Raw genomic sequence first — 14,163 nt, 5'->3', positions numbered from 1 at the left:
CCGTTAAATGATTGAGTTAATTAACATGCTCTAGATTCAACTTCTTTGCATAGGTGAAGAACATCAAGAAAACTACAACAGAGGCAAGAGATTAAAGAAGGCAGAAGAAAAGCAGAAGATAGGAAAAAAATGGGGAAGTAGCATAGAAAAAAATGAATTCTAATGCAGAAAGAACAGATGGCACTAAAACCAGTACCTGGGAAACCCATTAAGACCTCATGAGTGTCATTATTGGTTATGTGATCATACTGCCTGCAGAGTTTAGTTGGACTACTCCCACAAGTAAAAAACACACGTATGAGAATGCCAGGTAAGTACTAATGCCATGGATAAGTGCCTATAATCTGCCTTTACCATGAATATTTTCCTATCTGCATTTCCATTTTCAGTTGTGTTAGCATTTAATAATTAGACATCATAAACACATACCCACACATAGATGTTAATAGAACATCTATGCACATTATAAAGTTTTAAAACTAAAACTACTAATGAAAGCCTACCTTATGCTTTCACTAATTAAGTTTAATTTTTTTAAATATAAATTAAAATGACTTCACATTATGAAAGTGAAACCATTGTTGAGTGAAGGTAGAAAACATAACTGAAGCATTTTGCTTACATTAGTGCACCGAGATGGAATCTGACTCAAGATAGTACTTAAGGATTTTTCTTATCGTGGAGATGTTGAACAGACAACATTTTGCACCAGAGAAGGGAGCAGAAAAGCAAACTCTCAGGTTCCTATTAGAAAAATTCACTGAATAAATTAAAAAAAAAAATTGCATTTCCAATATGCAGTTGCTACTGCAGATCCCCAAAACTTCTACCATAAGTGAAACAAATGCCTCTTGGTTTCCACTCTACATTGTCATGGGAGAACCTTTCTTCAAACTGCCACCAAACTGCCAACTGCTTCAATTTTACTTTGTGATCTAAATTTGCCTGCAAGTTACTGGACTTCAATTCTTGTCCAAGCAGTGAAAATGTTCCTCCAGGGGGCTAGTCTGTGACAAGCCTCCTCGTTATGTGTAAGTCTAGAAAAAGGACATGAACTCTATGGGCAGAGATCAAGGTGTACTTTCTCATTGACAGGTACTCTTTCAGGCAACAGCCCTACCCCAGCAACGTGATGAGCCCGATTAATTTTACTGGTGCCACTGTGAGACACATCAAGACTTTGAGGGACAAATTCTTCTGTTACATACGTTTTGACATCCTGAAAGATTTTAATAGGTTTACCAGACACCGGCTGTGAGCCAGTCTGTCCTGCTGGTAGCCACAAGTATCAGGCTGCCTTACATTTTCCTTTTCTTCAATGTCCAGGTGAGCTTTGTTTTGAGAATGTTAACAGCACCAATCATGTATCAACAGCAGATACATGTGACAACGAGAGCACAGAGCTCCTAAAAACAAAGAATTTCCAAAGAAGAACTTCTTGCTAAGTCTTTTTTCTGAAAAACAGAAAGAAAAAAAGACTACAAACCCAAACTCACCCACACACCACAATCTCCCTTCCCCAAATCCTGTAGCTGCTGAGGATTTGTTCCCTAACCAACCCCTTCCATATTTCTAAGAACCTTCAGCACTATCTTTAGACATAGCTACAAATTTCTACAGACTAGTAAAATAGCCATTTGCAGAGATGCAAAAGTATTATCATAGCCTTTTTATTTTGAAAAGATTTTCTGTTTGGAATGATTTTACACTGAGAAATACTAAGGAGGAAGGCAAGCCACACAAACACTGCGTGCTTTTGACTGCGCAATAGCAGAATACGTGCTAATTCTGCTGCAACTAGGTATTTCCCTTATCTAGAGTCTGCACTTCATGCTTGACTAGGAGACACTAAAGCAGCATAAAAAAGTTAACTCTCTCCCTTATCTCAAACAGTTTGCAGATCAGCTGGCATCACATGAAGAGCAGCTTGCTTCTGAGTTGCAGATAGACAGCCAAAATTGTAGGCATTAACCTGCTAAATAATAGACCATGGGGTATAAACAGAAATCTACCCTTGCCTCCATCAAATTTTTCACTGAAGACTGGACTACATTCAAAATAAATAAGCAACAAAAACTACGTAGAAAGGAAAAAAAAAAAAAAACAGACTACAAGGATAGTACAAGAAACTCTAGCCTCAGCTATGGTTGATTCAATCACTCAATCTAAAATAAAGGGCTATGAAAAGAGCAGAATTAGCTTTCCAGATATGCAATGCAGGCAAACTACCATAAAGGACGAAATCTCTTCTTGCACCAAGTTGGCTTATCAACTTCAGAATGAGAAAAATCAGTTAAAAAGTGACCTGTATTCACTCTTTTCAGCACGATCTGGTCTCTTCACAGCACTTATTTTTAGCTTATGAAAAAAATCTTTCTTCAAAGACACTGCTGAACTAGTTATAGAAAAACACTGAGGCTTTAGAAAACATTTCAGCAGCAAGTAGGAGAGACTCCTTCAAAGTAGGCTAGATACTGTCTGCTACTCAGATTAAAGCTCTGATGGAAAGATTCAAGATGTCTTTTTTTTCCAGTCCCATTACTTCTCAGTTTATTTCAGTATTTTATCTTACTGTCTTGCCATGCTTCAAATTAAACATATCTCTCAGTGCATGCAGAAAAATATACACATTTTTTCTTGTTGCTCATTAATAATGACAGCATGTATTCAAGTACTCCACTAGAGACATACTTCTATGAATCAAAATTAAATGAAATTAAAAAAAACCCACTGTATTATTTGATACTAAACTAATTGCTGTAATGCAGAAACCTATACTCTTGACAGAATCATGAACTCCAGGAAGAGTTTTGAAGGATTACAATAACCATTGTAGCAACCATGGCTTAACTAGTAAAAGTCTGTTATACATCCATAAAACACTTCAAAGAAAAATTAAAACCAATGTCTCTATTATTTTTGTATGGCAATTCAGATCTGCAACCAATCTTGTTCATTCAGGAATATAATACATTTCCCCTCGTTAAAATGTTTCAAGGGTTCCCCATCAACTGAATGCACTTAAAATACAGAAAAACAAAATTACCACCCATCACATCAGAGAAAGCTATGCATGATTTTGTTTTGAAATATTTATTAAAATACTGATGTTTAAATTTAAGCCAATATTAATATCTAGTTCATTCTTAAAGTCTAATTTCATAGTTGTACAGAATTCTAGTGACTGCATCCAGTCTTTTTCTTTTGTGATACCTTTATGCCATCAATACGCAGCTGATTTTATGGTAAACAGAGAAGCTAAGGTGTTGCATGGTTACATTAGGCAACTGAAAACAATGAGTTCACATCACCCACAACTTAAATACAGTGCCAACTTAACCATGATTCAATTACGTTCAATGTATAAACTTTTATGCATCCATCTCACCCTCCTCCCCTTCCACTTTTTTTTCCCCAGTTACTGCTGCTGTCATTAATTAGTAGAAATTTCACAAAGTTGAAGGTATTTAGATATTTTGTCTTCCACTCTAGGAAAAAAAATGTATTTATTTTTCACTGAACAAATTAACCTGCAGAACCTGATATGGCCCCAAGAGCCCCAGTGTCCCCAGAAGGAGATGGCTGTAAGTCATTCTACAGAACAAGGCCAGTTTTCCTGCCTGCACATCACGTTTTCTGGCTATCAAACACTTCCAAGACAAAGGTCTTTATCCATGTTTGTGCACATCTCAGTTCCCCTGCATGTAAGCAGGAAGAAGGTTCTGTGTTCCATTCCCTTTACTCACAGTTTCCCACTTAGGACAAAAAGAAAATGTCTAACGGATAGTAGACAAAGATTGATTTAGCTGAAATACTTGCTTCAGCTTAATTTACAGACTTAGACAAGGATGTCTCGATCTTGATGAGACTGGAGATGCGTATCAGACAGATAAAGCTGCATTTATAAGCAGGGATGACAACAGTCTACCATTTAGCAAGTAAGAGAGAATGGCAGGATTCACATCCCAAGCCAATTAAGCACCATCACTTCCTTCCATCTGGCAGAGAGACTGCAAAAACACTTAACTAAGCAATTTGATCTCTCTGCCATAACTAAAACAATTCAAACTTTCAGCATTTTCAGCTTTTGCATTTTCTGCCTGTACAATGCAGCCACTCTAACAAACACAGGGTATGGCATGTCAGTTCAGTGTTATACCAGCGTTGGCATAATAGCTGAACTTGAATGCTGAAATTATATCTCTGCAACAGAGATAGAGTCCAACAAATTCTAGACTGCATGATTTCATGGGGATAAATGCATTTATGACAAACTAGAACTGTAAATTATGTGAAACACGACCCAACCTTTTACTTACTTGTAGGTCTAAAGTGTATCACCAACATATGTAGCTGTAGTTCTCCCTCTCTCCCTCTCTAGTTTAAAGTTGGAGTGAATTCTGATGACAACATAAATAGTTCTCCAAAATAGAAAAGGAAATGTTCATGGAAAAGAAAACTCACAAAATATTCATGCAAATATAGACAAATTAGTGCAAACAGTATCTAGGGTTTTTCTTGTTTTGTTTTTGTCATTGCTGTTGTTGATGTGTTTGTTTTCAAATTCTTAAATAATCCTATATCAAAAATAACCCTGTTTCACACAAAATCTACCTGCTTTTCCAAACAAAACAGGGGGAAAAAAAGTTACCAATGGGGAACATATTAAATTATAACCTTCTGACTGAAAGAATTTACTAAACATGAGCATACCTTTACTTGGAGCTGATTTTCTCACAGAAGCTACATGGTCTTCAGAGATAGCAAGGCGCCTTAGCACATCAGCCAGTGCTGCTTTTAGGACAGTGATTTCATCTTCTTGTTGTTGTACTCTCAGCTCTAAGGCTGAAAGTCGGTCTTGGACATCAGATGTGCTTGCAGCTGAGATGCTGTCATCTGTATGGAGGGGAAACAGTAGAAAGAGAGATTTAATTGTTTTGTTCTAAACCAAAAGCCACAGAGAGACGTGTACAGCAAGAATACATCTGTTCCATCCTTTTGAAGTACTCAAGGCATTCAAATGAACATGTTCAGGCAAAGAAGGAAGAGATAATATATTAAACAAATCAAACTAATGCTTCAAGAGAGAAGTACTTCTAGTCATCAGCTTAGAAGGCTTAAGTAGCATGGCTCCACTATAAGCAGAAGAGGAGATTACTTTCTGTTAGAAGTGTAGAAGGAAAAATATGCTTATCAGTTTAAGAAAGTCTGAAATTAGGTTTATTTACAAAGCCAGCTAAACTACAGTCAAATTCTACAATGCATTCTTTTGGGACCATTGAAGAATTTTAAATGATATGAAACTTTAAAATGATATGAAGTTAAAAAAAATACATTTGAAACATACAAGTGTTCGAGTTTTTTTGTGTGCTTTTTTTTTTTTAAATCACCACCTTGCACAGGCTCAAAAAAAAAAAAAAAAAAAGCCAACATTATTATAACATTTGGCCTGAAGTGAAAAGAAAGTAAATACACTAAAAAAAAAAAAAAGGGTTCCAAAAATCTGTTTGGCCACACAGAGATAGATTAGCATTGAAGACATACTCCAGCCAAATCTATTCTTCAATGGTAAAAAGGAAATTACAGCTTCTGCATATTCTTTGTTTTTGACAGTTCTTTGCATTATTTCTGCCAAGCCAAAATAACACACAACAGATTTTCATATTTGGCTGTTCCAATAAGTCACAGTCTAACTGCTAAAAAAGATTCATAAAAGAATATGTTGCTCAATCACAAGGTACTGAATTCCTTATCCATCCTGCTTTAATCTTACTAAAACTCGGGACAGAATGGTTTACACAATGTAACCTTTATTCTACAAACAGACAATATGAAATATTTTATGAAATAATTCCAAACAGAACATTCACGCATTAGGACAAGGCACTGGATCTTACTACTGTGATTATATACAAACTAAACTTTAGATCACTAATCTGATAAATAAATAGCAAGTAAAAAACTCAATACAAAGACAACTAAAAACTCTTCAGTAAACAGCTTAACCTTTGCAGAACTTGTGTAAGATAAGTGAAACACAAGTCAAACTGCTTCAATTAAATATAAAAGAGATCAAGGATTTGAGTGCCAACTTCCATGCTTTTAAAATACAAAACCTACATGTATGATAGTACTGAAGGAGCAAGAATTTAACCAACTGAAAAAAAAAAGCCATAATACTTTTACAAAGTGAAAAAATTCCTGCAAGGAGTTAGCAAAGCAAAGTAATAACAGTAGTGAAATGTTAATTTTTATTAAACTGAAAAGAATAGTTAACATCACGCTGGTAGGACAACTCCCACAAGAAAACAGTTTTGCATAATGACTTAATTCACTATGTTGTCAAACCAAGAACAGAAATCTATCACTTCATGGCTAATACTGTTAATGCTAATAAATAAAAACTGTAGAGGAATTAACAAGATATGCAATCAGACTGAGATCCAGAGACAAGAGATCAGAAGAATTCTGAACAAAATGCCTTCAGTATCACCAGCCGTAATAGTAAATCATCAAGACACACACACACACACACACACACACACACACACACAAAAAAAAAAAAAGTCAATTTTTTGAAGAGTTACTTTAATAACTCTACAACTCAGCTTGTTCTCTGATCTCTCATCGGTATTTTAGAAATCCACACCATGACTGCTACTCCAGTTAGAAAGAACTGTGTAAGATTCATCTATTGAAAACTCTTTTCAAAACATAAAAACCCATCTGCTTTAAAAAGCTACAGGATGTTCCTATAAGCACTCATATGTATCTACGTAGCACATGAAAAGGAACTAAGGTCAATTTACATCAATTAAGTCATGAAGAGTTTTGGCTTTAGCGAAGAGGAACCACATAATTCATACTGCTGCTGTAATCACAATACTAGCCTTTAAATAAATGCACAGGACCAGACAAAATGAACACTGTACAAAACAGTGGCAATTATTTTTACAGTAATTAGCACGATCTTCATATCTCATTATACGCTATCAGAAGTTTAATCAGATACAAAAGTTTGACATTTCTTTTAACTTTTTTTTCCCCCACTTGCTTCTTATATTTACTTTTCTATAAAAGTCTTCAATAATCAACTATTAACAGTCTGATAGTGGTTAAATTTCCAGGTACTCCAAACATGCAGCATATTACTATAAAAGATTTGTAAAAGGACTAAGTAGTTCTCTCTTAGCTATGTCAAAACATCATTTTAGAAGCCAGACATAGCTCTGTTCTTTGTGTGAAGTCCAAAAATCAGTAATTACCAAACCAGGAAATGCTCCACTGTCGGTCTCTCTTTGATGAGCACAGCCAGAAGTGCACTACAAGGGTTTTTTTTTGTTTTTTTTTTTTTAAATTTCCCACTGTCTACCCGTATTGACAAGACTGCCTCTGCCAAACTCTAGCACATCAGAAAAGAGGCCCATTAGATTGCTCCTGCCAGCCTCAAAGCCACAGTTTTGCCACTCACTACAAATCTCCAAGGGCCAAGAGAGCCAAGACTTTCTGCATGTAAGGCGAAACTGCAATTTTGCAACCTCCTCAACATAAACTGAGATGGTGAAGAAGCTGACCAGTGTTGGTCTCTTCTTATGCTATGGAGGTTCAGCCCCTAAACAAAGCCCAGTGAGTTGATGCAGAAGCACTCTCAAACCCAACAACCTGTCAGAGATGGCAGCTGTACAAATGGGGCATGAAAAGGAAATCAAGAAGATTAAGATATTTAGCTGACTCAGAAATAGGCAAAGCAATGGGCTGTGTGCTTAATGGGAAAAAACAACCAGCAGCTGCTTTGCACTGCAAGGGGAGCACATGAAACACAATGACTGAAAGAAGTTTAACAGCAAGAAGATGACCTGTAAATCAAGAATATTTTGTTTGACCAAGAATCACAGACACACACTGGGAAGACATTTTGGTATTCTCTATCACCCTACAGAAGCAGGGTATGTTCTAAGTGATGACAAATATTATGCAGAACAACTGAAAATGAATGATTCCCCATCCAAACACTTCACCCATGAAAACAAATACTCAACTGAACTCCAACATGCCCTTCTTGACAGTGCCTTAAAAGTAAATCAGCTAGGGATTAGTTTAAAAGAAGATGCCTTGACAGTAAATACAACTGCAATCCTTCAGATCAGTTTAATGAATCCGCAAGGTACATTTTCAAAATACTGGCTCCTGGGGATTTATTACTTTAAAAGCACAATTTCTTTACAAGAAATTCAAACAAAAAACTTCCTTCAATGGCATGCCATTCCCTTTTCAGAAGGAAAAAAATTATTAATGCAAGTTCAAAGTCAGTCACAAGTGAAACTTAAATTTATTGTTCCTTTCTCTTCTCCCTCTCCTAAACATCTGGCCATTCCCTCTTGTCACACAGGGCATCCAGGCCTTCCATGAACCACTCAGCTTAATAAACCAGAAGGAGCTTCCTCTATTCAAAGAGAGAAATGAGGTCAGAAAATCGGGCCAGAGACTGCAGTGAAATAGACTATTTATTTTAATTAATTCACTTCATTTTCAATGGGACTTTCTAGTCACCTGGTTATTTTTTGTTATAACAAAACAGTATGATTTCTGATGTTCTGGTTATTTTTCCCACACTGCTCATAACCTCTACTCTCAAGAGGGACTTTGCACCAAGATCCATTGTGAAGAAAGAGCCATCTGCATTGCTGGCTGGTGAAAGGAAGGAGATACCCATGAGGTATCTGTGGTCTGAGGTCTTTCTGCCTTGAAAAGCAGCGTAAGATAAGAGTATTAGAATGTATAAAAAGCAAATATATGCTAGGTCTAAACATACAGCACACTGTAACTTTCAGAATGAGAAGATTTGCTATTTTATCATACTTCACCAGTTTTATTTTTAATTTTAGCCATTAAAATATTAACTCTCCCCCCCCTCCCCACTTTTGGACTAAGCAGGAATGTGCAAGATGCTTGCATTCAGTATTTAAGAGACATCCGAATGACTGAAAACTAGCATTAATTTTTCATAGCCAACAAATGGCATTAAACTCCACGGAACTCCTCACAGTCACGAAATCAAACCACTCCCAGCAGTCTGAACAATGCTGCAGCTCAAAAATTCCCTTAGGCTTTGTCAAGGAACTCTGACAGCGGGATCCAATACATAGTGAAGGCACTTAGAACTCCCAACACACTTCTCAATCTCCTTCTCACGTATCACTGAGCAGGTACGTGAGGATAACAGCTTTTGAAAGATATCACCCTTAATCACTGTCTGTCTTAGAGAAAAATGAACACTCTAGATTTAAAACGTTTGTATTCATATATATATCTTAAAACTGAATGGGGGCCCCTAAACAATCCCAGAGTATCCATTATCCCTCCTCAGAGCCAACTCCTGCCAGCTCTGACTAAACTTAAGTAAGGGCTTGCTTTTAGACACAAGCAACATTTCAGAAAAACAAATTCTACAAGCTCCAGCACTTGGAAATTTAAACCACAGGATGGAAAATCCTACATTTTGTCCAATAAAACCACACAAACCACAGATATTTTTAAACCACTGTCCGCCAAGGCACCCACACAGTTTTCTGTTTTCCCCAGAGCACTACGAGTCTTTTATTACAGAAATGCAACAGAAATTACTTGGACTAGTATAAAGATCTGGCTCACAATTTAAGAAGACAACTGACCCAAAAGAATCCCTGCTCACTAGAACTATGATGTGCCCATGTGCACAGGATGGCATGTATTTGCACAGCCTGCAACTTTTGTTCTAAAGACCACTGAATAATTTGACTCTGGCTGAGGGCTTTAGTTCCAGAGAGATAACAGACAAATTTTTCTACCACATTAACTGAAGGAAAAGTTCTCTGTAGTTTTCTGGTGCTTGCATGTCTTAAGACTAGTTTATCAAAGGTGCAAAGATTCTGTTTTGCACTCACAACACAAAATTAACTTAAAAAAAGAAAAAGAAAAAAAGAGAGAGAGTTAAATGCCAAAGTCTTTTGCTAACAGTATCTTCACTTTCACCTCCTCCGAATGCTAGCATGCATACAAGCTATCCTGGATTTCTAAAAGACACGTCATTTAAGGAGCATGGGAAGAACTGGAATTAAAACAAATTAAAACACATAACATGAACACTGAAGACTAAGAAAGCCTGATTTTCCTACCAGATATCTTATCAAATCCTAATGAGTCCCTGGAGGCTAAATCCAGTGACATGAAAGCTGAGTGGGAAGTTCTCCTCAACTTTTCATGTTGCAAATGCAAGACTCAGGCCTTTAAGACTCTTGATTATCCCATGTCTTTCACTTCCTTTCCTACTTTTTCCCCTCACTTTGCCTCGTTTCCCAATTCTTCCATTCAGAATTAAGGACAATGCACTGCTTGATCTCATTGGTAAACCTGCATTTACTACCGCAAATGAAGGTAAAAGGTTTATTTACACTAATGCAGATGTTTTGAAACTAATGTAGGTAGATCATTGTAGATCGGTCCCCTCTTACAGCTCCTATGTGGTATGTTAGTACTCCGAACACCAGCTAAACTTTTCATTTTCTTCTCACGCAGACATTCCTTTAGGTTTTCAGGAAGAATGTACGTCATCATTCCTCACTCAACCAGCTGCATGAGTTCTGTCATGTTGAGAAAATCATCTTCCCTGAACAATTCAGTGAACAGATTAACATTTTATTATTCAATCTTATCTTAGCCCCTTTTGTGGTAGTCAGTAAAAAAACAAGGAAACAAACAAAAAGCGTATTACTCTTCATTAGCCTTGCACAGATGCTACCACAGAATCAGCCCATAAAATGCAAGTGCAATGTCCGATTGACAGTAAGCACCTAAAACATTAGAAGCATTCATCTTAAAGGGTAATCTACATTTCTAATCATAGACCACATAACAACATTGCTCATTTTTCACTTTAAAATACATTAGTGCAGTCCACCAGATTAAGTATACAGAACTGAGCCATAAAAACTAAACAAAAGAAAAAAACCTCTTGCTCAAGGCTGAATATTTAGAGTGTGTGTAAAAACCTCACTAAAAACCCTGACAGGAATACGGTTTATACTGTCAAGAATTTATGCATGACTTTGATAAATGAAAACTGGCCCATCTGGAGCTGATCTGTACAGATCTGTGTATATCTTTATAGACAATCATAGAACCCAAAACTCAATTATAAAAAACAATAAAATAACATGCCATGTACTATAAAATTAAATGGCCATAGCATTGCATTTAGTTTTAAGATAAGAACAAAGACATATAACTACAGTGGAACAAAGTTTCCTTCGGACTTTTCAATTAAGCATACTGCACATCCATATTACAAGCACATTGTTCTGCCTGTAGATGTTCACAGGATTTTCTCACAGCACATGAATATTCTGAAATGCAACAGCTGCTACTGATCTTTGTAAATTTTGACTGTTCAATGATTAATTTGAAATGAGTTCATATCTGTGAAACTGCACTACTACAACACTACATTACAGAAAACATCACCCATGTTTTGAGGCAATCTCATTTTAAAGACTTAGTCTGACATGCGTGATGATCTATATCTTCATCTCCAATAATTAGTTTTGCTTGTGTATGCTAAAAATATCTGTGCACACAGGCTTTCATATTTATTTATTTACATATTTTCTGGCACAAAAAAGCAAGAGAGGGAGAAAGATTAAAACATAATACAAAAAACATCATGGAAAAATTAACTTAGCAAAAACCACAGTTACAGCGCTTTGATAAAAACATTTTCATAGTAATCCAGTGCATCTGCTGCTGTAAACACTCATTTTAATACTGATAATCTAGAAATTCATCGGCACAAAATTCACAGGGTACAACTCCACCCTGAATTTAATTAACTGGATCGTTTAGCTTGCCCAAGTTTCCAGTAACTGTATTATCTACTGGGCACCCAAGTTTAGCAAGAAACAGAACAGACTTCACACATGGCCAATACTAGATTTGATAAGCAGACTGAGGAAACAAAACCAAACCAACACTTCTGCAAATTTCTCCTGTTTGACACAGGAATCCACATAATTACTTGAAGAAGCAGGTAATTATGCTGACTCTCTCTCAAAAATCCTTTCCCCAGATGCATACTTCTTATCAACTCCACCTCCATTAAGATGTATCTTAACACTAAAACCATTCACTGTATTTTCACCACCCACTAATTAAAATGCCTTGTGGTTTGTTAAGAATTTTCTTTTTCCAGCATTGGTTAACCCCTAATCCCCCAGATAGTCTTCTGAAGCTCAAGCTTTTCAATACTTGGCCGTCAACCAGCAAGACATGCCCTTATCTTCCAAAACAGTGCTTCTGAACAACACATGTAGAATTCATGATGGCTACAGGGACCCGTGTAGGATGCTCTGCATAACTTGTTCAGCAACAGTCCCGGTCATCCCAGATTCTTTTTAACATCAGATGACACCCTGTTTTCATGCCACAGCGAAAGTGAGGCACAGCATCTCCTACTGTTATATAACATACATGCTTGGAAGTTCACGAAGGAACTAAATAGTTCACAGTGACTATATAAAAATATATATCATCATATGCTAGGAATATGAGGAATACTTATCGTATCTATATTATATATCATAATTATGTTAGAAACTTCAGCATTATTTACAATAGTGAACACTTTCATGATAAAATTCTAAAGTCCTAAAAGTTATAAACTAGTGATTTTTCCAACCAAACAGAGCAGGATAAAAATGTCAGTGCCAGGAGCTCTCTCTCCTGAGCCCAGTCAGCTCTCCCAGGCACCTCACACCCATGACAATCAGGCTTCTGACAGGCATGGGGCTGTCCTATCTATTGGGCAATAACTTAATTAGAAAATTGGGTAATTAGCAGATGCTTTTGACCTTAATCTTTTTAACTATGCTCTTCATCTGTTAAATGCAAGTATTATCCCACACTTAACCCAGAAAGGTTAATTAACACTGGTAGGCTACTGAGACACTACCATAAGTTCTGTAGAAAGTCGGTGTTGAAATTCACGTCCTTGAAAAATGAGACTAAAAGCCTTGCCATAAAAATAACATAGGCAGCCAAGCAAAGAAAATTTAAAGCAACTCAATACCAAGCAACTGCTTTTTAGGTAGACTTGTGGTTTCTGAGCACTGACTGATTCAGAAGAGACAGCGATCAAGTAATTAAAGGCTGCACCTTAACACCTACATGATCCAGAAGTCTAAATACAGGTTTGAAGGACTACCCCCATTATGTCTTCTATGTTCAGTCTTCAACTTCACGTGCATAACCATTTTCATTAATGATATTTCATTATTAATGATATTTCATTACAACATAAATCTACAAAAGACAGTAGTGCTACTTGTCACTGACCTGCTCAGCACCATTCAAGAGGATACTGGCACTATCCAGGCTTGGACAAAAACACCAAAGCATCACACAGCAAGTCCAGGAAATGCTGTACAGATTACACCAAGAAATTTGCCAACTCATTTACTCAAAGTGGTACCCACCAGTTATGACTGCAGGGTAAGGAAGATGGTGTAAAGGTTTGTAAGTGGAGGAAAAAAAAAATTAAATTAAATGAGCGCTCATAGTCATGCCAGATTCTTCTACTCCTTCCCCAGGCATCTTATTTGCTTATTTAACTGTTCTTGTCAGAGTGATGATATTTATTCCTATTTAGAGTAATGTTTGTATATTTGGGCCTATTTTTGTAGAATTTAAACTCCAATTCATACAGGTTACTGCCAATTTTCCAAGACAATTTATTTCACTAACATGCAAACAAAATCCATTTTGCAAAGCATTCAATTTTCAGCTTGCAACAACTCAGGCCAAACTCAACATTTGCCATCTCTGCAGTAAATCTCCTCTGCTGCAAAACAGTATTCAGTAGTACCAACATAGTTTTAATCTGAAACTTATGGACACCCTCCAATATCTTAAACATTCATTGTTCATTCAGGCACAAAACCAATCTAAGTTTTTCTTTGTTTGAGCTTCTAAAAAGAACATCTTTGCCCTGAAGGAAAGATGTTTCTACCCACTACATTCACTGTATTCTCATCAGTTGTGGTGTCTAATTTCAGAAGCAAAACAGAAAAGCACTGAAATCATTAAGTGAGATAACATCAGTCAAAGCAACACACTCTCTTCGTTTATGGATTC

At 36.5% G+C, this 14,163-nt stretch overlaps 1 protein-coding gene across 14 annotated transcripts in view; it reads right to left on the bottom strand.

Annotated features, from left to right (window-relative positions):
* Nucleotides 1-14,163, bottom strand: part of EML4 (EMAP like 4) — a 153,489-nt gene that overhangs the window by 67,064 nt on the left and 72,262 nt on the right. For all 14 annotated transcript variants that reach the window (XM_001233826.6, XM_046939703.1, XM_046939704.1 and 11 more), the window contains one exon: nucleotides 4,714-4,896. In XM_001233826.6, coding sequence (XP_001233827.2) covers nucleotides 4,714-4,896 — 183 coding nt within the window. The remainder of the gene's footprint in view (nucleotides 1-4,713; nucleotides 4,897-14,163) is intronic.

The sequence above is a fragment of the Gallus gallus genome, chromosome 3 (genome assembly GCF_016699485.2).
Source record: "Gallus gallus isolate bGalGal1 chromosome 3, bGalGal1.mat.broiler.GRCg7b, whole genome shotgun sequence".
Taxonomy (NCBI): Eukaryota; Metazoa; Chordata; class Aves; order Galliformes; family Phasianidae; genus Gallus; species Gallus gallus.
Note: the sequence above shows the minus strand (reverse complement) of the source record. Positions and strands in the feature narration are given on the sequence as shown.